At 32.6% G+C, this 26,517-nt stretch overlaps 1 protein-coding gene across 3 annotated transcripts in view; it reads left to right on the top strand.

Annotated features, from left to right (window-relative positions):
* Positions 1–26,517, top strand: part of lrp1ba (low density lipoprotein receptor-related protein 1Ba) — a 470,228-nt gene that overhangs the window by 89,640 nt on the left and 354,071 nt on the right. For all 3 annotated transcript variants that reach the window (XR_012397830.1, XM_017353408.4, XM_021469578.3), the window contains exon 3: positions 7,654–7,791. Coding sequence is in view for 2 of the 3 variants with exons in the window: in XM_017353408.4 (XP_017208897.1) it covers positions 7,654–7,791 (138 nt within the window). In the remaining variant the exon portion in view is untranslated. The remainder of the gene's footprint in view (positions 1–7,653; positions 7,792–26,517) is intronic.

The raw sequence follows: 26,517 nt of genomic DNA, 5'->3' as shown, positions 1-26,517 counted from the left end.
AAAATGTGTTATTTAGTCTAACTGATGCTAAAAAGGGCTAAACACCTAAGAAAAATGCTAGCTTATGCTAAAACATGAAAAACACATTAATTATTTAAAAACATGCTAGCAACGTGCTTGTTCAGATTGAGAATCACAGTTGTGTTACAGACATGTTAGCAACATGTGAACCGCGTTAGAACTAGCACCATGTTAGCTAATCTATAAAACAATATTGACAACTGAAATTAGTATGCTTATTCATGCTACCAAATTAATTTATGCTAACACTGTTGTCAAAATGCTCATTTAAGTTGGTTACAAAGTTTTTTTTACATACTTTGTACAATATCCATGTAAGAATGTTTAGTAGACAAAACAGTGATACAACATATATGTTTTTATTCAATGCTAACACTGTGCTGATTCACAATAAAAATATCAATCAACAAACTAGTTTGTTAGCAAGATCAGCCATGTTACACGAATGCTAGCAACATGCTAACAGTTTGCTAATCTTGCTAAAACCATGTTTGCTTCATGCCAACTTATTTATAAAACAATATGTAACTCTGCTAAATGTTTTGAGCATAATTACTTATGCCACCAAGTTATTAATTCATGCAAAATGTTGACAGAAATGCATAACTATCATGCTAAATCCTCTTAAAAACTGAATTTGATCATAGAAAAATAGACTGATATTATATATGCATGTTATGTACTTGTATACAATGAAAATATTGATGATTTTATTAGTACAATACAATATAGGGTAGAATTTCTATAGTTTTTGTTATATATTTTGTGTGCTTCTTGCATTATCTGCACATCATATGACAATAATTCCTTCATAATTTGTGTTGACGCGAGACTCTGTCACTAATAGCCGGGTCGCACTGGATGAAGCCATCAGAGAGAGTCTGAAACAATAGAAAAGGCTGAAATAATGAGGTTACATCACCCTCGCAAATCTTCAGGTTCCTTCTTGACTTTTTGCCGCCCGGATCCTTTTGAACCTCTCTGGAGATCCAGAGGCCCTGAAACACTCACAGGATATTTTTAAACAATTCTCCTATTTGTTGAATTACAAATTCTCTTTTTACCGAGATTATGAAAGTAGAGCAGAGGCCCATTGGGAAAAGCCTTTGGGGGAATCCTGTGTATACACTTCCTTTCTCCCAAAAACTTACAAGAAAGAAAAACATATGAGTCGGGTGATCAGTTATGAGGAAAATGGAGGGACTCGAAATTTGGATCATGTTGAGTTTTTAGCTAACTTAAAAGAGTTTATATATATAGACAATATTTTTTTTAAACACATTTCTTACCATAATGGTTTAATAACTCATTTCTAATAACTGATTTATTTTATCTTTGCCATGATGACAGTAAATAATATTTGACTTCTATACAGCTTAAAGTGACATTTAAAGCCATAACTAGGTGAACTAGGCAGGTTAGGGTGATTAGGCAGGTATTGTATAACGATGGTTTGTTCTGTAGACCATCGAAAACAAATGTAGCTTAAAGGGCCTAATAATATTGACCCTGAAAAGGGTTTTAAAAAAATAAAAACTGCTTTTATTCTATCCAAAATAAAACAAATATGACTTTCTCCAGAAGAAAAAAATATTACCAGAAATACTGTGAAAATTTCCTTGCTCTGTTAAACATCATTTGGAAAATATTTTAAAAAGAAGAAAAAATTCAAAGGGGTCAACTGTATATGACTCTCTACTGTATTTATATTATTGTCAATGATACATTTATGGTAAGTAATTGTAAAAGTAATAAAAAAATATTCTAGTTGTTTGATGGGTGTTTAATATTAACATGATTGTTTTATTTTATTTTTTCAGTTTTTGCATCATTTCCTGAACAAAATAAAAACATTTATTTTAAAATATATTTATTTTTGTTCATTTTTTCTTTCTTTTTACAAGAACTGCTTTCATCAAACTAATCATATTACAAATCCATTGCATTTAATCCAAGTGACTTACAGTTGAGGAGGCTTTCAGCAATTTAAGATGAGGCAATACACACATGAAGTGCTCATTTATATACGTTACATTCTACTGTAGCCTTAGATTCTTTTCTAGCCTTTCGTGTTTGTGTCTGCTACTTTTCCATTTTTTTTTTTTGTTTTATAACCAATGCTGTCTTGCATGACAAATGGCATTATTTTTAAAATTGGACTGAGATAGTCTACAGCACAAAGCGCTTAATATTCCTAATATTTTCAGTTTGCGAACAATTTAAAAGTTATGCTTTTTTGCAATATAGGCATAAAAGTGCATGTCAGAAATGATAGGAAATTTGAAATTTTTCTGTTAATAATATTACTGTAATACAGGCCTGGTGAAAGGGGTTGTTCCTTTTTCTCAAAAAGTGCCACTTTTTGCAGTTATTCACCTCATTTTTTTAACTAAGATTAAAATACTGCATTTAAATGACATTTTAAGCACTATTTTTCTCTGGATTAGCTTGTGGGATGGTCATCAACCACACTTTTGTATGTACCAATACATTTCCTATACATTTAGAATAAAAAAAAAAAGAAAAAAAAACTTATTTATGCTTATTATTTTTAAAATACAAAATGTATCACATATACCCTTAGAAAAAAGCAATCTGGTAAAGTTTTATATGGTCATTTATTAGGTAAATAACAGACTGGCCAGCACATTGAATTTCCTCAGTGTGAATTTGGTCTTTTGAATAATAAAAAAATAAATAAAACTTGTTAAAAAATGTAAATAATAATTATTACTTTAAATTTTTCTATCCTCTCTTGTAAAATAGTACATTAGGAAGTTTATAGATAACAAAATAGCCCAATTAGTGCTAGTTCTTCAAAATTACCTTTTGTTGCTTCACACCTTTTGATTGGTCATTTTTTATTTCAAGAATAATGTTCAAGTATTAAAATAAAAGTTACTTGTATATTGTTTTCTCTATTTAATGACAATGTAGTAGATCAGCAGTGAAAGATGACTTCACTTATGTCAGATTGCATTTGGTCTTAAAACCTTCTGTGATTTATTTTTACAATTTATGATGGCATTTGTCGCATTTTCAGTGGGGCATGGGTTCTTTCGAACCACCTAAACTCTCATGCTACGGGCCTGTAATAATAACAACAACAACAACAACAATATTAATAGTAATTATTATGTGTGTTTATATTTCTATATGTGTGTAGTTTAATTATTTATATTTATCTACTCTAAACACAACAAAAGCTGTAAAAAAATCAATTATTTTATTTTTCTTCAGTAGCTGGGGTACGTGCGGTTGCTAAATTACAGAAATGTACTCTGTGATTCAGTTCAGCAGAAAATTCCTGTAATTTAACATCCGTTATTTTACAGTCAATCTTAGCAATTTAACGTCCATTATTTTAGAGTAAGTTTTTGTAATTTAATGTCCGTTATTTTACAGTAAATTTCTGTAATTTAACATTTGTTATTTTACAGTCAATCTTAGCAATTTAACGTCCATTATTTTAGAGTAAGTTTTTGTAATTTAATGTCCGTTATTTTACAGTAAATTTCTGTAATTTAATGCCAGTTATTTTAAAGTAAATTTCTGTAATTTAATGTCAGTTATTTTACAGTAAATTTCTGTGATTTAACGTCCGTTATTTTTCAGTAAATTTCTGTAATTTAACATTTGTTATTTTACAGTCAATCTTAGCAATTTAACGTCCATTATTTTAGAGTAAGTTTTTGTAATTTAATGTCCGTTATTTTACAGTAAATTTCTGTAATTTAATGCCAGTTATTTTAAAGTAAATTTCTGTAATTTAATGTCAGTTATTTTACAGTAAATTTCTGTGATTTAACAGCCGTTATTTTACAGTAAATTTCTGTAATTTAACATCTGTTATTTTACAGTAAATTTTAGCAATTTAACGTCCATTATTAAACAGTAAATTACTGTAATTTAACGGCCATTATTTTACAGTAAATTTCTGTAATTTAATGTCTGTTATTTTACAGTAAATTTCTGTAATTTAACATCCGTTATTTTACAGTAAATTTTAGCAATTTAATGTCCGTTATTTTAGAGTACATTTTTGTAATTTAATGTCCGTTATTTTAAAGTAAATTTCTGTTATTTAATGTCTGTTATTAAACAGTAAATTACTGTAATTTACCGGCCGTTATTTTAAAGTAAATTTCTGTAATTTAACCACCATTATTTTACAGTAATTTTTCGTAATTTAACGGCTGTTATTTTACAGTAAATTTCCGTCATTTAATGTTCGTTATTTTACAATAAATTTCTGTAATTTAATGGTCAAATGTTATCAATTTAATTTTCTTTTCAATTAAATTTTTTTTATAACTTAATGGTCATTATAATCAATTTATGTTATTTAACTGCCATTATCTTACACTAAATTTTTGTAATAAATTGGCCGTTATTTTACAGTAAATTTCTGATATTTAACAAACGTTATTTTACAATACATTTCTGTCATTTAATGTCTCTTATTTTACAGTAAATTTCTGTTATTTAACAGGCATTATTTTACGTTTTTTTTCCAGCACACCAGGTGCTAAAAAATAAGTAAAATAGCAGATTTTTTACAGCATATCTTGCATATCAAAAACGACCAGATAATTAATTATTCATAGAAATTCAATATGCTCACAAAACAAGTGAATGCATCTAAAGTAAATGTTTTATGTTATTGTGTTTTTTTCAGCATGAAAATGTACACCAATACCATACGTTCAAACAATTCCCCTATTTGTCGAATTACGTCTTGTCTCTTTTTACCGAGATTCTAAAAGTAGAGCAGAGGCCCATTGGGAAAAGCCTTTGGGGGGGAAACCTGTGTATACACTGCCTTTCTCCCAAAAAATAAATAAATAAAAGGAAGAGTGGGGTTAACATTTATGAGGAAATTGAAAGTTAAGGAGACAGACGTACTGTAGGCCAACACTTCTGGAAGCTGGACGGCAATCAATATTGCTGTTTTGGCAGTGATTCTTATCCCTGGCGACACCCTAGAAATGTCACACCGTCCACAATCAAGAGATTCGCCAGAGACTGAAATCTCTAGTGCTTAAGAGACATATTTAGGAGAAACTGTGCTGGGAGTTGAATATTAAAATAGCTTTGCTCATCACATTTATACACAACACCCTTGTGAATCCAGTTAAGGAGGATGAGGCTCCAGTTTATGGCTTTTATTAGTATTTATGATGCATAAAGTGTAGAAACAAGAGCTTGGATGGTTTTATTCGTTCATCTGTTTTGTTTTTAGCAGCTTTGTGTCATATTTGGTTTGTTTTGTTGTTATTTATAGTGTCAGAATCTAGCCGGTAGTCTGATTGTGTGTGGTATTGTGTATTTAAGTAAGTGTAGGCTTAAAATCAGTAATAATGGGAGTGCTTTGGAGATCAGCATGCGCTTGTGTGTTCTTATAAATAAAATTGCGACAGCAAATTTACATACTATAGAATGGACTTTGCAAATAAGCATTGTGTCTGGATTTACTGGAATGGGAAAAGCATATAAAACATTGGCGAATAAAGCACTGTTTACATCCAATGATTCAAAGAGAACACAATTCTCACTTCCATATTCCAAGTGAAAATTCCTAAATGACATTTAACAGAGCAAGGGATTTTTCACAGTATTTACTATAATAGTTTTTTTTTTTGCGGTGAAAGTCTTATTTTTTGTTTTATTTCAGCTAGAATAAAAGCAGTTTTTTTTAAACCATTTTAAGATCAAAATGATTAACCCCTTTAATTATTATTTATAGCTTAGCATAGATCATTGAATCAGATTAGACCGTAAGCATCTCACTCAAAAATTATCAAAGAGTTTCGATAATTTTCCAATTTAAAGCTTTTGTACAGTTGAAGTCAGAATTATTAGCCCCCCTGTTTATTTTTTCCCCAATATCTGTTTAACAGAAATATTTTTTCAACACATTTATAAACATAATAGTTTTATTAACTCATTTCTAATAACTGATTTCTTTTATCTTTGCTATGATGATGATACACAATATTTGACTAGACATTTTTCTAGAAACTTCTATACAGCTTAAAGTGACATTTTAAGGCTTAACTAGGTTAACTAGGCAGGTTAGGTAGTTAGGCAAGTTATTATATAACGATGGTTCATTCTGTAGACTATCGAAAAATAAATTTGCTTAAAGGGGCTAATAATTTTCACCTTTATATGAATGTAAAAATTCAAAACTGCTTTTTTTATAGTCAAAATAAAACAAATAAGACTTTCTTTAAAAGAAGAAATATTGTCAGACATACTGTAAAAAAAAATTCCTTGCTCTGTTAAACATAATTTGGGAAATATGTGAAAAAGAAAAAAAGAAAAATTCAAAAGGGGGCTAATAATTCTGACTTTAACTGTATATATTGATTAATTAATTTGGGGCAATAGGGCCTGTGGACCTTTAATTATTATTATTATTTTTTATTATTATTATTATTAATCTTTATATAGTTACTTCTTAGAAACAAAAATCATTTGAAAATAATTTGGTAAATATGTGTCTCCATAATAGATTATACACAGTTGTTTTTTTTAAGCTTTTTCAGTGCATTTTCTTGTAATTTCCATTATGCGTTTTTAATTTTGCAATTAGTCTAAAATACCCACAACAATAGGTGGATGGAAACATAACTACTGTATATAAAATAAGCATCAGCAATATTATGTATCTACTATTTATATTTTTCATTTTTTAGTTTCACACTTATACTGTCATTACCGTTGCAGTTTAATTGAATCTGTTATTTGTCACTTCTTGGTCATTTTATAAAATTTGCTTTGCAATTTCTGTGTGAAAATTGCTTCAATGTCAAACTCAAATCATTTGATGCATGTTTTCTTACAACTGAAAAGCAGACTCAATAAAAATCTATTTAAGCAATCTTTTTATTGAAAAAAAGTCATTATCTTTGCACATCATTACCGCCTGAAAGTATATTAAAAATTCACAACATTCACAAATTCTGCTTGAAGTTTGATCAATGGCAACTTTTTTTTTCCCCATGGTGTATGATAAATGTTTTAAGGCGCTTCAGGTGAATAGGTTAAAAAAGTTAATAAAAATATGATCATCATATACCTCCCCAACTGATTGATTTCATAAAGAATTGCACACACTTTTTCGCATAACAGGTATTATAAAATGTTGAATTCAAATATGCAGATAAGGCATTATTTAATTAAATATGTGATTATTCGCATACATTTGTATCACAAAATACTTTTTTGTTGTCATAATATATTCATTATTTGTTTATTTTACCTTTTTTAATCAGATTATAATTCAGAAAATACTTTGATCAGCCAGGAAATAAATACACTTTTAAAACTTTTTGTAGAATAAAATGTATATCCCTCTATGAAAACCTTCAGAATACAGATATGAAGTTTGGTCTCTGGAAAGCTGCTGAAGTTAAGGTTCATTACTCATTTTGAGAGAACAGCCTTTATAATTGAACTCTAAAGAGACAAATCAATCAAGTATAACAAAATAAACAGTTAAAAGTGTATTTTGGATGTTCACTTTACTGAAAAAACTAATGACCAAAATGCTTCAAAAACATGGTTTTTGCCTGCAGCATTATTGCCTATAAATAAAACGAGTATGTCTGTGTTTGTGTTCCCCAGGTTTGCGGCAGGTAAAAGTGAGGTGTCCTGTTAATAACATCCAGTGTCTCGGGACCCGCAGATGTGTTCATTTCAGTAAACTTTGCGATGGAGTTCGAGACTGTGAAGACGGATACGACGAGGGTGTTCACTGCCGCGGTGAGCTCTCATCTATTTCACATCTGGCTATAAGACCGAATAGATTTGCATATTGTGTTTGAATTTAGGGTTGTGTTATGAATTTTTTTGACATTTTTGTTTTTCTGTTGTTCATCGTAACCAGGACACCATGATAGATCAACTCGACTTTTATGGATAGATAGTACTTTTAGCTTAGCTTAGCATAGATCATTGAGTCAGATTAGACCGTTACCATCTCTCTCAAAAAAAGACCTAAATAATTTTCCTGTTTAAAGCTTGGCTCTTGTAATATCACTATGCCTGCTTCAGCCATGGTACGGCAGCAAAGTTGCTTGATTATTATCGTTGTCAGGCATATTGGCCTTAAAAATATCGACTTTATTTTTCGTCGGAAATTAATTTACATTATGTAAATCCAGAATTTTTTTCCAATTTTGGAAAGAGATGCTAATGGTCTAATCCGATTCAATGGTCTATGCTAAGCTAAACTAAATCTTACTGGATTCAAAAATTTTAACAGCAGAGCGTTTCTTCAACATGTAGTACTAAACAAAAACTATTATTATCAGAATTTACTGTAAAAATACACTAAAATCTTATTAATTTAACTATGATTTATATCCCCCAATTCAGGTCAGGCATGTAACACAATAATCATTTGATGGTATTTAAAAATAAAACACCAAAATAGTATATAAGTGCAAACCAATTTACTAACACTTTCATTCCTAAACTGTCAGTAAACATAATTATAATGTTTTTCATTATTGATAAACAATTTTTATAAATTGTAATACTATTTAATTCGAATTTACTGTAGTAGATGTTAAAGGTGTTTTTGTAAATAAAAAAATTAACGCTGTATGTATATAGGATAGTGCAAGCACACTTCTTTTCTTGTCCATTTTTAATCCCTTCTCTGACCTTTTTAATTAAGATTTTTTTAATGCAAATCTTTTAGATGAAAGTGTTAAAGTTCAAAACAAGCAATTTTTCGTTGCTTAGTTTCAACATATCATTTAGTTCAGAAAGTTTTCAGTGAATTCTTTCATCTTAAAAGATGAAAAGATGATCCTTTAATTGTTCAAATGATGTGTTTAAGTTTATTCAGATAATTATGAAACTTTCTCTTTTTCCCAGTTTTTAGTGCTACACATGCATGCACAAAAAAGATTAAACTATGATTAATGGAGTGTTTTACATATTCTTTCTGTTTCTCTAATTCAAGGTGTTCATGTTTAATTCAACTCATTTTTTGTGAAGTGTACTGTCAATTTTGGAGTTATAAATTAGTATAAATTACCACCTTAACACAAAAAAAACATACCCTTTCTTTAAAGAGCTTTGAAAAAAATGAGAATTAGAATATAATAAGAAAGGAATAAACTAAGATTATTGGAGTGTTTTACAAGCTATTTTAGTTTGTACTTCGTGTTTTTACTTAATTTCATGTGAAATTAACTAGCAAATACTTTGATCTATTATCCTTTGATCTATTGATCTATCTCTTATTTCCTAAATGTTTAATTATGTTTGAAGAAATAAACCCAGAGCAAATTGAGCAAAATGTGAAACATTTTATTTCCTTTTTTTTTTTTAATGTATTAGATATATAAAAAAAAAAAAATTAAATTAATTATTCATTGCTGGCTCCTATTATTTGAAAAGTTTGCTCTAAAAAATATTTTTTCTTCATATTTGTTTTATCCATTTTTATCCATTTATAATATAAAAAATAAATCAATTAGTGTTTTTTTTTATTATTATTATTGTGCTGTCAACAATCATATGTAGTCATTTTGGCTGCTTCCATAAATATTTCTGTGAACTCTTTTACCCTAAAAAATCATGTTTATTTGTTCAAATTATTTATTTGGTAAGCTTATTGGGATAATTATCACCCTTTAGATGAAGATGTAATGAGATTTAGTAGTTTTTAGTGATGTACACTCACTGTAAAAATTAATAATAATGAAAAAGATTTTTTTTTTCTTATTAAGTTTTCTTATAAAAACTATATTTGAGGAGTTCCGATGCAAAAACCTGTGCTGTCTGGAAATTCAATCGAATTTAGTCGAAAATAAATTTTCTCAGCCTTCTTTGTTTGTTTGTTTGTTTATTTTAGTTTAAAGACCATAGAAATTACTTATTTTTTTGAAAAAAAAAAACAAATTACTGAACCTACACACACAGATGTATGCGGGAGTGAATGAACATGACCACATGCAGTGCTGCAGTACTGCGCCGCACAGCACAAAAACTAACACAAGAAAGACATGACCAGCAGGGGGCAGTTATGTAATATAGTGAACATACTGAACTGATATACTGTTGCAGACAGAGCATGTGAGTGGAGCTAAGCGGTGTGAAGCATTCACTCCACGGTCGTGCGCTCCACTCAGTCGTTAACTGCCCAAAGCAAGCGATCTGTTAACATTCCACTCACGCCCGCTGGTAAACCATTACCGCTCAGATCCCGCTCCAACATAAAATTTCTCTAGTAGGCTAACTCTAATTTTTTATAACAAAAAAAATCATAAATAACTTTTCTTAAATTAAAGCAGGCTGATAAAATACTTTTCAAAGTGGCATTCTTTCTTGTGCTTTTTTTCTTTGTGTATTTTATAGCTTATTTATTTAGACAGCTGTGTGTGTTATCTTATATATATATATATATATATAGTTTAACTGGCGGTTAGTGTATTTTAAACTACGGAGCTCTGAACACAATTCGAATTACAAATTTGCTTCCACAACCCCATCTTATTAATGCATATCCTTGTTTTAGTTAATGTTATACTTTAAAAAAATAATTATGAAATCGAACAATTTGTTGCTTGATTAGTCTATGAAACGAGAACCCTGATAAAAATGCTAAATTCAAAAGAAAATTACAGATGGCATTTATAACTCGTTTCCACTGAGTGGTGTGGGTCGGTATGGGTCACCCTTGTCAGGCTTACGTTTCAAGGGTACCAGTGGAACCCTTTTGGTGGGCGTGGTGTATGTCAGAAAGGTCTACATGTAAAACCCTATGGGTCATTCATATATCTTATGAGAAGCACTTCTCACAAAACAGATGATTTATACACATAAATACCTCTGTATAAATGTATATTATTAACCTTTCCATGAACATGATTTGATTATAACTGCAGATCGATGATAATGCGAAATAGCCTACAGTAGTGTCTGCAGTTATAGCAAATAAATAAATAAATAAATAGAATGTATGTGAACACATACAGACCCTTACAGTCTCTGATATATTACTAAATAGAGAAGAAACTACACACAGCATACATTTAGTCCTTGTTTGGGTTCAAAAACAACAGACAACATATACCAGTCAGTGCAAACCTCTCACCCCTATCTTTAATCTTCACCAGCACATGTAACCTTTGTTAGAAAGTATTTCCGTCATTCCAAATTCATAATAGTCCAAAATGTGATGATAATAGTTGAACATGGCAGTTTGTTCATGGTTTAGGTTGCTAAAAAAATGATTTGCTTCTTTGTTTTTTCCGGCTTCTGCTTTGTTTTTTCACACAACAGTCTCGCATTTGTTAGTTTCTGACAGGGTCAGATGTCTGAAGCACTTTAATAATCATGCACAGATTATTATCATGAGCTCAAGAAGTTTTTATATTTCAAATATAGACACACACATGTAAAGTAAGTAAAACAAGTAAAACTTGTAAAAAAGCAAGGAGGCACAGGGTAGAATCTGCTCTTCTTGGCTTAGTGGCTGTTCATCAAGATGGCGAAAAGGTTTGTTTGAGCTTGGGTCGACCATGGCTTGTTATTTTATGTATATAATATTACGGTGTAATGTCTCGGCTGTGTATTTAAAAGGGTACCCAAAAAGCGATACGGTACCATACAGTGGAAATGGGCCATTAGAGGTTTTTGCATCTGAACTCATCATTTCTTCTTTCTTTGTACTTGAAATGTTCTTGTTTAATTAAACATGAAATTTACTAAAAATTCCCAAATAAAAAAATTTTACTTTAACATTTAGAATCAAATTCCATCTTCATGTAAAAAAAATCTAAAAACACCAATTATGTCTTTATTTTAGGAGCATTTAACAGAATAAACCAAAATAAATAAAACAAACCCACAAGTAATTAAGTAAAATTAATCATTTACAGTGAACTTTTTAATGTAGGCATAAAATAAATTAAAGAAAACTTTCCATTTGTTCCACTGGTTATTAGATATAGATCGATGCACCAAAAATCACTTTTTTCTTGACTTTTTTTTCCATTTTCTGAGCAACTATATTAAATAGGTCATGATTTCCTGAAAAAAATCTATAAACTAAGCTTATCGTTGTACATTTTACAATATACTTGAGTTTTTCTTCAGTTGTTTATGTTTAACTCGTTTAACCTAATGTGAAATTTTCAAGCAATTCCTTGCAGCAGCTGCAGGTCAAGACTTTGACCTTTTCTGATCAAATTCCATCTTAAAAACAAAGCCATTATTTCCTCATTTTAAGACCGTTTGACAGATTTTAAAGCCACAACAAATCTAAATCCAGTTCCAATAGAGATAAGCTTAATGTAATAATGACGTTCATCAAAAAAAAAAAAAAAAAAGCAATTATCGTTTCTCCACATGATGAAGTGAGGATTGTGGAAGGGAAACAACAAGAGAGGTTTATATGGAAACTGCAGCTAAAATGTTACGATTTGATGTATTGCAACATGGCGTTTTTACTGTTGACACACATGAGTTACATCGCTCGCGTCTAGAAAACGCGTGTATTTGGTTATGAGCGTAATAATTTAACATATGGAGTTATTCATCATCTTCACCTTCAGCTGAACCGCTGGTAAGATGTTAGTGCTCGTAAGCCAAGCTTTTTTTGGGGGGGGGGGAGGAAACTTGCGCATTTACATTTTTATGTTCCGTTTCAATCTTAGTCTTGGTTGGGTTTCAAAGTAAATAAAATTTGGTGGCGTGGAAAAGATGAGGGATGGAAATACAAGCTCGGGCCGCTTTGTTCCACCGCGGACCAGTTTCCAATTGCTCTCCGCGCACCTGTCATAACTGAGCATTCATAATTTACATTATCAGTCCGCAGAGCAGATATCAACTCTCTCTCCTGGAGGTATTCGAATCTGGGACAGATAGAAGGAGAAAATGAGACAGAGAGCTTTATTGGAGGCAGACTCACACTTTTCTTTGTCAGGAAAGTTAAAACTAGCCTTGTGGGTTAAAGATAATGCAAAACTAGCATTGACCTCTATTTACATTCCTAATAAATGTCTGTAGTTGGATTGCGATGCGTAATTTGGACCTGTTCTTCATTTTTCGTGGTTGTGACTAGTTTAGATAAGTGAAACATATATTAAGAAGTCATAAAAGTGCCTTACATATCAATTTTATACCTTTAAATTAGTCTTCGCTTACATGATACCATCAATAATCAGAGTTTTTTTGTTGGGCTTAAAGGGCACCTATGGTAAAAAATCTACTTTTCAAGCTGTTTGGATAGATCTGTGTGTTGGTATAGTGTATAGACCGTCATACTGGGGTGATATGAACACACCCAGTCCTTTTTTTTCAGTTTAACTACAAAAAAAAGGGTCGGCCAATTGGAGCTGTTTTCAAATCGATCGCACCATTATGTAGGTGTGCGATCCTCCCGCCCACCGAATTGATTGACAGCTGCGCGCATTAACATGTTCCGGTAGTCACGTGTATATGTCAACAAGACCAGGCAGACATACGCAAAGCAACCGGGAATAAAAGGTCTGTTCTGTTCGCTAGGATCAGCAATCATCATCAAATGTGATTAAGAGTAAGTTTCACATGTTTAAAGTGTTTTAAAACAGAGTATGTGTGTAATTAATTACAGCGTTTTACTTCAGCTTTACTTCATCAGCACAGCCGTGTGTCAGAACAATTATAAAAGAAGACGCTTCAATCCCGGTTTGTGGAAGTTAAATCAGGTTTATTTTGTACATTAGCATAACAGATATCCACACAGTACTTGAGGTTAGCCTTAACTAAGCTAAGCGCGCTCTGTCTGTCTGCCTGCCTGCCTGCCTGCCTGTGTGTGTGTGTGTGTGTGTGCGCGCTGTAGTATCTCACAAACGCTACGTGAGACTTTCTTCCTTTAAGTCTGTCTGTTGTCTGACGCAGCTGAGGGAGGAGGCATGTAGAAATAGTGGGCGGGAAAGACTCGTCTTAAAGGCGCAGTAGGACAAAACCACGCCCTTCTGGAAATCAGTATAAAACAGCATCTTGTAAAAGGTATAATGAAAAATCTAATGGGTATTTTGATCTGAAACTTTATATACACATTCTAGAGACGCAAAAGCCTTGTATTAAATCTGAAAAAAGGGGTAACCTAGAAGCCCTTTAAGGGGTAAGATGTTAGCTTGTTGTCTTTAAATATATCCTAAACCATTAGCATTTTAATTAAGCGCCTGTTTAAAACAATTTGTTAACATTCCTGCTGAAAAAAAAATAAACAGCATATGCTGTTAAGGTATGTTTTAATGCTGGTGGTCTTGCTGGTTTCAATGATGGTCTTGTTGGTTTTAATGCTGGTTTTGCTGATTTTGATCCTGGTCTTTTTGGTTTTAATGCTGGTCTGGTCTCAGTGCTGGTCTTGCTGGTCTCACGACAAGCATCGAGACAAGCATCAAGACCAGAAAATGCAGCACTGAAACCAAAAAGACCAGCATTCCAGCATTTAAACATACCTTACCAGCATATGCTGTTTTTCAGCAGCAATGGTATCTTGTTCTAACGAAACCAGATGTATTTCAGCCATTTAAAGGTAGAATAGGTTGGGATAAACTTTTAGCGTTCGTTTTTTTGAGCTTGTTATTTTGATATCTTGTTCTTGCTAATAATGTAGGCTATTTAATCGTGTTACTGTTATGATAAAACTTATCACATTTTGTTTAGCTAAATCAGTTTGATTTTAAGCAGTTAAAGCTATGTTAAGTTGAGATCTTTAAAAATCATGCTAACGTTAGCATTTTCATTCAGTACCTTTTGAAAAAGAAGCTTGTTATTTTGAAATCTTGTTCTTGCTAATAATGTATTTAATTGTGTTACCGTTATGCTAAAACTCGATACCATGTTATCTTGTTCAGCTAAATTTTAAGTGGTTTAGTTAGGTTGAGATGTTTTCATTTTTGCTAAACTGTTATAGGAAATAATTTTCTTTCAGTGCCTTTTGAAAACCGTTGTTTTTGAAATCTTGTTGTTGTTAATAATTGATTCTGTTATCATTATGCTAAAGCTTGTTGTCATGATATCTTGGTCAGCTAAATCAGTTATATGTTAAGCAATTAAAATGATAGGTTGATACCTTTAAAGTTATGCTAAACCGTCATTTAGTAACTTTTGAAAAACAATGCTTGGTATCGGGGTTTAATTTTTGCTTATCAGGAATCAGATTTAATCATGTTATCATTATACGGAGGGCTTGTTATCATGTAATCTTGCTCTAACTAAACCAGTTTTATTTAAAACTGTGGGTTAAAATCTTTACATTTATGTTTAATCATTAGCATTTTCATCCAGAATCTTTTTTTATGCTAAAAGCTCATGTTTGTTTGTTTGTTTGTTCTAGCGAAACCAGCTTTATTTTAACTAGTTAAAGCTATGCTAAAGAAATATATACTGTAGCTGTTAGGTTGAGATCTTAAAATTGATGCTAAATGGTTAGCATTTTCATTCAGTACCTTTTCTTTATGCTAATGCTCATGTTGACTGTTCTTGCTAAGCTTTATTTGAACCTATTAAAGCTATGCTCAAGAACTATACATGCTGTAGCTGTTAGGTTGAGATCTGTGCTAAACTATTAGCATTTGCATTCAGTGTCTAAAACATAGCTTGTTATCATGATATCTTGGTTTTCATGATATTTTGTTCTTGCTGATCAGAAATGTTTATCATGTTATCATTATGCTAAGGCTAAACTATTAGCCTACTATCTTCAAGCATATGCTAATCCATTTGCCTTTTCAATTCAGTTCCTACTCAAAAACATTTAAGCATTCGTTTAAGCTTAACCTTGTTGATTATTGATACTATTTTTTGCTGAAAAACTGAGCATTTAAGGTAACATAGGTGGTAAAAAGAGAGCATTCTGTATTATTTGACTGTGGCAAAGTAAAAAAAAAGGTTCAAATGCCAAAAATGTAAATCTAAATGAATAAAAAATATATTAATATTATATTATAAATTATAATATAAATATTAATATTAGCACTTTTTCATCTCCACTTAAATGAGAGAAAAATTTAAGAGCTACAAATTAGTCAGTCTGATTTGGTAATATCTCGTTACACATCTTTTAAAGCTTTGTAAACACAGTTTCATGTTTTATTTAACATTGTTAATGAGTTCAGATTAGCTTGATACTTTCAGCCCAATGGAAACATGGGTTTCTACATTCATTAAACCAAGTAAAACTGATATTTGACATCCACTCGAGTGGCTAACTAACCTTGACAAAGTAGTTTTACATTCTCTTTTATTTGGCTCTGAGGAGAGAAAAAACAAAACCAAAATAAAAAAGCGAGCGAGCAGCACTGGGACCGCTGCCTTTGGATCACTGTGTGTTATTTTGAAATTCTTTCTTGGCTATTTTTCTTGGTTGTGTGGGGATTTGTTTTGTCATTGAGGAATGGAGCTTGCCTTCAGGTGACCACAGCTATTCACTAGAGACTAAAGACTAGAGAATAAAGAGATTTCAGCCGCGTGTGTGAGTGTGTTTTTCGGCTCGACCGCTTATCTTCACGTTTCCCCACTGTTTTGGTCCTTCTCACACAGATTATATTTAGATCATTGGGGCCTGATAAGGACTTTATATCTTCTTTTTTATATTATTATTATTATCCAGACGGTGTCTGACTGAGTGACTGTAGACGTGTGAAATGAATAACTTAACAAAGACGGCATAGAGCGCTGGAGAAGATAACAGAATTGAGACAAAAAAAGAGTCACACATTTAATTAACTCTCCCGAAAACACACGCAGGAAAGAGCAGGAATGATTTTCTTGATTTGTCATGTATATTCTCAGTTTGCCGCTCATCAAAAGAAGGTACCGGTTTCTGTCCCACAATGCAATTCACCCTAGTGCTTCACTACACTTAAAAAAAAAAAAGAAAAGACTAAAGAAAGTTAGCCATGAGTACCAACAGAAAAAACATGGTTTGTTATCATGTTAACTTGTTCCAGTCATATTTTTTATTGAATGTTAGCAAAATACTACAGTATTAGGCTAGCAAACCTTAAAGTATTAATAGTTTCAACTACAAATACTGTTATAAACCACCACATTTTTACCAATAAATTCAGTATACACACATACTACTGTTTCTAATGTGGTTTTGGATATATTCCATTAGAATATATGTTTTAACATGCCACAAATATAAGACAAACAGTTACAGATTTGACAATTTCCATTATAACCAGTAAAATCTTTACAAATATGATAGCTGTTGTTGTTTTCATCAGGTTTTAATTAATTAGCTACCCTAAAAATAAGCAGGTATCTTGTTATCTTCAAGTATCGTTTAAACCATATGGCATGAATGTTATGCTAAGGTAAGCTGTTAGCTTGCAATTTTCAAATATATGTTAAACACTTAACAGTTTCACTCACTTCCCTCATAAATCATTAAAACTGTTTTAACCAGTCACTGTTACGCTGACCCAAGATGCTAAGCTGTTAGCTCTCTATTTTCATATGTTAAACTGTTTCCCTGGTCATTTAGTACCTGTTTAAAAATGTATCTGGTCATTATAAAATCTTGTTCTACTTTAACAAAAATGCTTAAACCAGTTAGCACTATGCTAAGCTAAAATACTAAGATGTTAGCTTGCTATGTGCAAATAAGTTTTAACTGATTGAATTTTCAGTAGGCTATGTACTTTAAAAAAAAAATCTGCTATCATTAGATCTTGTCCTAGCTAACCATCCTTAACCATTTAGCATTTTTACGCCAATAGGCCAAGCTATTAGCTTTTTAGCTATCTAAATATAGCCTTAACTGTTCTCATTCATTCCTTCATTTTCTTGTCGGCTTAGTCCCTTTATTAATCCGGGGTCGCCACAGCGGAATGAACCACCAACTTATCCAGCACATTTTTATGCAGCAGATGCCCTTTCAGCTGCAACCCATCTCTGGGAAACTTCCATACACACCCATTCACACTTTTACCTATTTAAAAACGCATCTTGTTATTAAAATGTGTTTTAAACAGTTAGCCCTATGCTAAGTTTTGAGGTTAAGTTGTTAGCTTGCTAATTAACGGCACATAAAAACAAAGGGAATTGTTCAATTTGCCTCATTTTGCTTCAGCTAAATAGCTTTGCCAATTTAGACAATGTTAACTAGCCAAACCTTGACTCAAAGGCCTCAGTTTGACTTACAGACGTGTTTGAATGACGATGATGCACCGCAGATTGTCTCTTTCTATAAAATCACAGGGCAGGCAAAAAAGGTCTTGTTGAATTTACAGAGCAATCATTTAGTCATCTGTGTCTGGAGATTGAGGTTGCACATTACCGAACATGAACGATGGGCTTTCTGCCCTCTGGGCTCGAGGAGATGCCTTATTTTACACATCCACATTTATAGCACAAAGGAAACGCTAAAGCTCATAAACTTTATATCTTTATGTGACAGGAAGGACTGTAACCTTGAAAATGTGCTGAGTGTCCCTCTCATACACATGCTTTTTATTATTATTTTTTTTCTTTTCTTTTCTCTTTCTCTTCACACAGTGTTTAAGCAGTTACAATAAAATGAGTCTGGTTTTGAACAAGTATTATATTATATTATATTATATTATATTATATTATATTATATTATATTATATTATATTATATTATATTATATTATATTATATTATATTATATTATATTTATTTTATTCAAAATAGTTGTTCTAATGTAAAATGTTAATAGTGTTTTCATTATTTTGCCCCTGAATTGTTTATTTATTATTTTTCAGTATGTTTTGGATTTTGGTTTTGATTAATGTTTTTATTCTTTTTATTTGAAATGTATGTTTTGTCTCGATAACGTACCTCAAAAACAAACACAAAAACTAAAGATCAAAAATCTAAATTAATATAAAACGACAATGTTATAAATATGTTAATTTAAAATGAATATGACAAGATATTAATATTTAATATCTGGCGACGCAGTGGCACAGTGGGTAGCACGTTCGACTCACAGCAAGAAGGTCGCATGTTCTCTGGGTGCTCCGGTTTCCCCCACAGTCCAAAAACATTTGGTACAGGTAATATATCCGTAGTATATGAGTGTGTGTGTGTGTGTGTGTGTGTGTGTGTGTGTGTGTGTGTGTGTATGTTTCTTAGAGATGGGTTGCAGTTGGAAGGGCATCCGCTGCGTAAAAACTTGCTGGATAAGTTGGCGGTTCATTCCGCTGTGGCGCCCCCAGATTAATAAAGGGACTAAGCCGACAAGAAAATTAATGAATTAATATTTGATATCTGTAAATGTTAATTATATTCAGACTATATTTATCTTTTTTCATTGACTCAAAAGTCTTAAAACATCTACAATTAATATATATATATATATGTGTGTGTGTGTATATATGTATAGTCCTAAAATATTTACAATTAAAATATATATCTACAATGTATGTGTAAATTCTATATACTAAATATATGCTAAATACTGTACACACAAAAAATGACTTATTACTGATTGTTCAAATGACATATTTACATATGATACAAACTGTAGATACAAATTAATTGAATCAACACAATTCTTAATTTTTAAGGGGGACAACTCAATTGTTTTACATTCAATTTACTTAAATCTGTCCAAAAAATTCAGTCAATCAATTTGTGTTGGGACAATATAAAGGAATTGTGTAGAATACAGCATTTTTACAGTGTATATAGGGTTGTCGCGATACCATTAATTCATGTTACGATACTATACCAGCTGAAGTATCATGATACCTAGTATTGCGATACTGTAATTCGTAACTCAAATCCATGAAATAAAGAAAATTGTCAGAAATACTATATTGTATATGTTATAATAGGCCAACTTGAATTAAATACCTTATTATTGATAAATTATTTGCACGTCAACTCACCTAAAATGTATTCATTCTTTTTGTGTATTTTTTAGATAACTGACCAACAAAAATTACATTTAAATAAAGATACAGATTATACCAACTAAAATTAGTTACAAAAATAGCATTTTTCCATACAGACACATTTCAATACAGTTTCAATGTTTCCAGTATTTATTCTTTTTTTTTTTGTATTTATTTATTTATTTTTTATTTTTTCAGGTAATTAATTAAAAATTTAACGTTGTGAGTCGCTCTCTTCAAAAGATTGTCACAGTTTTTGTAGCTACTAAATCATATTGACAGGAGCAGAAATGAACTGATTCAGAGTCGACCTGAAGCGTCAGAAAACGTGCAATAGGCTACCTTAAAATGTGTGAATTTAACACATTGTGCAACCTTAAAGGGCTCCACAGACTATTCAAATAAAATGGTCTAATGTTGCACAAACCTGTGAGCATTTTAGTGACTTTTCCTCGTGCAACATTATCTATTGTAGATAGAACGTTAATGACAATACCATTTACAAACTACAGTGGCACCGCCAGTATTTTGGAGGCATAGTATCACGATACTACCAAAGTACGGTTAAACCCTGCAACACAACATGTTATTTTCAAAAACATTTATTTATTTACTGAATTTACAACCAAATGGATTGTATTAATTTCCTTAATGTTTAAAAAATAAACAAAAATAAGGATAACTATAGACGGAGCCAAACCTGCAACATAATCACAATTCAAAGCAAGTGTGTGACAGTGCATTACATGCTATTTTTCGCACAGTACGCTAGAATTGCCTTCTGTCGCAACTCCTTGGGCAAAAGCTTTTCGAGTCTAAACTGAATCTGCTCTCAGAAAACACAGAGTAAAACAGATTCACCATTTTTCTTTCATCTCCTGAGGAAAGAAAGTGATAGATTTTTCTCCCCGCTTGCGGCCTCTTAACATATTAATAACGTTAGCCGGTGTTGCTCTTGTGTACAGTCTGTGTGTGTGTTTCTGGAAACCCAGTCGTTTCAGCAGATTCCCACTACTGAATGCTTATCAAAGCCTACAGATGATAAAACAAACCTCAGAACATGTGACAGTCTTGACAGCCTTTGATGACGAATCGGAGTCTGTACATCAATTCTGATGGAAATAGCGAAGTGTTGAGCGAAAACCCTCGCTGTGTGCCGTAGTGCAGGCCAAGGCAGCAATCAGAAATCTTGGCAAGTTCAAAGGCAAAAAAAAAGCAGCGCAGATCGTCTGACTACCTCGGAACTGGCACTTGAATTTCCTGACACATCCGCCGAGTTGTTTTCATAATCATGTATTTTTAGTAAAGCACATCAGTTGATTGCCGTTTTGCCAGGGACAGATGCTACCTTCCATTAAAATCAGGAAGCTGCAAGTTACATTTTGGAAAGTAGTGATGAAATGGTGATGTAAGGCTTACAACATGCTGAATTCCACTCTAAAATCATGAATAGTATCTATGTTGATAATCATAGACTTTTTAGAAATGTGCTAGCATTGCTTGGCGTCAAGTCTTGTGTAAAAGTGTGGTTTGGTTTGCAAGAAAACTTTTTTTTTTTTTTTGCAGTCGAACAATTGCATTTGGACTAAATTTGTTTAGCAAATGTGGCAAAAATGTATTCAAAAAGGTGGCACCAAAGCTCCAAAACAAATAAATAAAATAAAATAAATACAAAATTTAATAAATTAAAAAGGCTGAGACAAAGTGTGTAACGTTTCGAACACAGGCTCAGACGTTATTCTCGAAACATTTTACTTTAATAAATTGAGCTTTTTTTGGAGCTTTGATGTTGCCGTCCTTTTGAATAAATGTTTGCACCTTTTGCTGTATTGCTGAGGACCCATTTAGAGTTATGTTCATGATTTTGTGCAGTTTTAGCATTGTATCTTCAATGTTTTCAAACTCTGTTGCTATCAGGAAATAGCATCATTCATGGCCAGAAACCTAGTTGCATTTGACGATCCAGCAACAAAACTTTTGTACAAGTCAAGTCAAGTCAAGATAGCTTTAATGTCATTTCAACAATATACAAAGCAGTAAACAGTGAAACTCAACAATGTTCCTCCAGGATCAAGGTGCTACATCAAACAACATAAATTGACAACATAACACTGTGCACTACTATAAAAAAAATCTAGAGAATTAAATAAAAATAAGATTATAAAAAATAAATATATGAATAAATGCGCAAAGTGTGGTTTGTGCAACATTTAGTGCAAGTAAGACAGGACAGACAAGACAGGAGAAGAAACCGTAATACCGATCAGTACACTTCAGATGTTGTGCAAATATTGGAGCAGATATATATATACTTTACATGTAAAAATTTGTCATTGAGATAAACATTTGTTGTTGATATAAAATTTTGTTGTTGAGATAAACTTTTGTCGTTGAGATAAACATTTGTCATTGATATAAACATTTGTTGTTGAACGAACTAGCGTTGAAGCTAACAATGCCCAATTGCCACTAGTGGGCCCAAAGTGTGCCAAAAAAATATCCCCTACACCATTACACCACCACCAGCCTGAACTGTTGATACAAAGCAGGATGGATCCATGCTTTCATGCTGTTGCTGCAAAATAATGACCCTACCATCCGAATGTTGCAGCAGAAATTGAGACTTATTAGACCAGGCAACGTTTTTCCAGTATTCTATTGTCCAATTTTGGTGAGCCTTTGCTGACAGGAGTTGCACCCGGTGTAGTCATCTGCTGCTGTAGCCCATCTGCCTCAAGGTTGGAAATATTGTGCATTCAGAGATGCTCTTCTCCATACCTCAATTAATGAGTGGGTATTTGAGTTACTGTTGCCTTTCTATTAACTCAAACCAGTCTGGCCAACCTCCTTTAACATCAACAAGGCATTTGCGCCCAAAGAACTGCCCCTTACTGGATATTTTCTACTTTTCAGACCATTCTCTGTAAACCCTGGAGATGGTTGTGTGTGAAAATTCCAGTAGACGAGCAGTTTCTGAAATCCTCACACCAGCTTATCTGGCGCTAACAATCATGCCATGTTCAATCTCTTAAATCACCTTTCTTCCTCATTCTGATGCTCGGTTGCATTAAGTTGCTGCCATTGGATTGGCTGATTAAAAATATGCGTTAACGAGCAGTTGGACAGGTGTACCTAATAAAGTGGCCGGTGTGTGTACACATGTACAGAGAAAGTTAAAAAATATTAATTTCAGATGGCTTTTGCATGTTTTAATTGAGATTTTTTTTGTGAAATCATTATTATATAAACTGATACATTGATTTCAGTGTGTCAGATTACATGAGAATGCTTTTACAAACAATTTGCAGACCTTCATTCTAATGCTTCAAGAATCTCCATTTGTACTCATGTAAAACCCGTCTTTCCGCTCCACCACAGCCTTGAACGTTAGACGATGGAAGGCACATTTTGTTATATTCAGTAATTAACATTCTTACTCCTTTACAAGCATCAAATGTCTGCGGCAGCATTTCGTTCTGCACCAAAACAGTCAAAACGCATGGGAGGACATGACCGTGGTCTCTATGAAGGCGATGCTTTATCTCTCCTGGGCTTTCACAGATTGGTGTGTACTACATACTACAGGTGCTATGCCGAAAACAGTCTTTGTGTTGGACCTTTGAGTGTCCCCGAGGTAATAACACACTGGCCTCACTTGTCAGTCCCTAATGAATATAGGGAATTAAATAAAGCAGCCCACACAGCAAGGCAAAGTAAAAAAAAAAAAAAGACAGAAACTGCAAACAAAAGAGTCGGAGCCTCATGGTGGCTTTTATATAATGGCAACTTGCACCGTAAACAAAGCATTGGGGTAACAAGAATGCCGTCAGATGCTTAAAGGTACAGTTATTTTGGGAACAAACAGTTTTTCTTTGTTCTTTTTACAGAAAAATAATTACTCTGCTCATGCTTGTGGCTGATTAGATTACAGATCGGCAAGTTGTTTTGCGCACCGGAATCTCAAGCTGTTGAAATGATGACATCATCCTTTCGGTTTATTGGTAGTTTATTTGTTTTGCTTTTTTCGCGACTGGATTAAAACGAGGAAGTTTTTGAACAATGACGATGAACTGTAACTTAGAGCCAACATATATTTCCACATGCTCTTTTATTTTAGTTCAACTCTAAAATTTCTTATGATGCTTGCAAAAAAAAGTTGTAATTTAATTAATCATATATTTTACATCTTAAAAAAAATTGTGATAGGCATAATATCGGTGTTCAGCTGTAACCAAGGGGAGATGACACAAACAACTGGGGTAAGATCCACAATGCAGGTTTATTTGTCGTCAGACAAGCAATGGTCAATACAAGTGCAAACGGGTATGTGTAGGCAGTCCAGAATCGTAATCGGTAACAAGCGAGAGGTCAAAAAGACAGGTGGCAGGCAGGGAGAACAAGAATACAAGGCTAGGTTGAAACACAGGAAAACTAGACAGGAGTAACACGTTGTAATGTCATCTAAAGATAAACAAGACTCTGCAAACTGAATGGGTGAGTGTGTGGCTTAAATAGTGTGGGCAATCAGTCTCTAACAATCCTCAGGTGGTGTGAATGTAATAAGTCTAGATGAGTAAGCATGTGTGTCTGGGCGAAGTGCATGTATGAATATGTAGTCCAACAATGGTGGAATTGTAGTCCAAGGTTATGGTGAGTGAGAACCAGCGATCTAATGGAATACGATCGCTGGTAATCATGACATCAGCTTAGTTTTCTAGTTATCTGGACATATCTGGACTCTATTTTTTTTGTTTCACCATAACAAGATAATAATGTTTTTTATGGTTTTAGTTTACATTTAGTCATTTAGCAGACACTTTTATTCAAAGCGACTTACAAATGAGGACAAGGAAGCAATTTACACAACTGTAAGAGCAACAATGAATAAGTGCTGTAGGCAAGTTTCTGGCATGTAAAGTGTAAGACGCAGAACATTAGTAATTTTTTATGTTTTTTTTTTTTTCTGTAATACAGTTAGCGGTGGAGCCAGAGAGGCAATTACAGATTAGGGAGGAAAGTGGAGACTAAATAGTTGAGTTTTTAGTCGTTTCTTGAAGACAGCGAGTGACTCTGCCGTTCTGATGCAGTTAGGGAGTTCATTCCACCAACTGGGCAGATTAAATGCGAGAGTTCAGGAAAGTGATTTCTTCCGTCTTTAGGGTGGAACCACGAGGCGACGTTCATTTACAGAACGCAAGTTTCTGGAGGGCACATAAATCTGCAGAAGTGAGAGCAGATAAGAAGAAGCAAAGCCAGAAGTCGCTTTGTAAGCAAACATCAGAGCTTTGAATTTAATGCCATTGTCATAATATTGATGTAACCAAAGTTTTCTTTAATCAAAACAAAGTGTATTCACAAGACTACGAATCGATTTTTAAATCAATATTTGATAGAATTTCAATTTTCTTGCAATTTCAACGGTTAACTGGCATAAAAAGATATTTCTACTTAACTGTCAAAAGCTGAAATCATGAAATGTCAACTTTCTTTTGAACTCAACATAAAACTGATCTCTTGTGACTAACACACAATTCAACATGTTGATATCAACACGTATAGACAATTAAACCTGTTTCTCAGCTGCTGCTTAATTGTCCTGTGATCTTGACACAACAAAAACACAATTCATGCAAAGTACGTTAACATGACATCAGATTGACGTTGTATTCCAACGTTGTGGGGACATTGCATTTTGTTTAAAACTGAAAATCAGACCCAACATCAGGCCGACGTCGATGTCCAACATCCAACCTCAAATCAACCAAATGTCAATGTCTAATGATGTAACAGCTTGACGTTGTGTGGACGTTACCAATATGACGTCTATCAGATGTTGGAGTTTGGTTGCTGTGCCTGATAAATATCAGTATTTGTCAGTATGTCAGTATTTGAAGTCAATATGACGTTGGTTTAAGATGTTGGCTCTGTTGAATTTTGGTCACTTTCCAACACAACCTAAAATCAACCAAATATCAACGTAATTTAACGTCAAAATAACGTCCATTAGATGCTGGCTAGACATTAAATTTTGGTCATCTGATGTCATGACCTAAAATTAACCTAATATTAACATCTTATGCCTGCTGGGTGTGATCTAATTTCCTTATATTTATAGACATAAACAAATGTTAGTTTGAGCAAGATGAAATAAAACATTATAAGTTTAGTTCTCAGGACATTATTTCTAAAATCAAGCAGATCAATTGTTAAAGTTTGCAAATACCTTCACCAATCAACACTCACAAAACATTGTCATCATTTTTTAATCAGGTGTTAATTTTACTGAAAGACGTGTTTGTGGCACATCCTCCGGCTGTGTGTTACTTCCTTTGTTATTTGTCTGACAGCTTGACTACACTTTTGATACTCGTCAGCTAATGGCTCCAAATGTTAGAATTCAACAAATAAATTCAACATCTAAACAACAAAAACACTCACAAGCATTATGCCGCTGATTTTTGTGCATGTTTTTATTGCTTTAGGAAGACATCTTACCTTTTGGTTCTGACCTCCATTCATTTTGTTCTAGCAAATCATGATTTTGCTCAACTTGGGCTACTAAACAACCACCTAGCCAAACGTCAAGATATTAAAAAACACTCACT

This window comes from Danio rerio, chromosome 22 (genome assembly GCF_049306965.1).
Source record: "Danio rerio strain Tuebingen ecotype United States chromosome 22, GRCz12tu, whole genome shotgun sequence".
Lineage (NCBI taxonomy): Eukaryota > Metazoa > Chordata > Actinopteri > Cypriniformes > Danionidae > Danio > Danio rerio.
The sequence above is the reverse complement of the archived record's forward strand: the minus strand, read 5'-3'. Positions and strand labels throughout refer to the sequence as shown.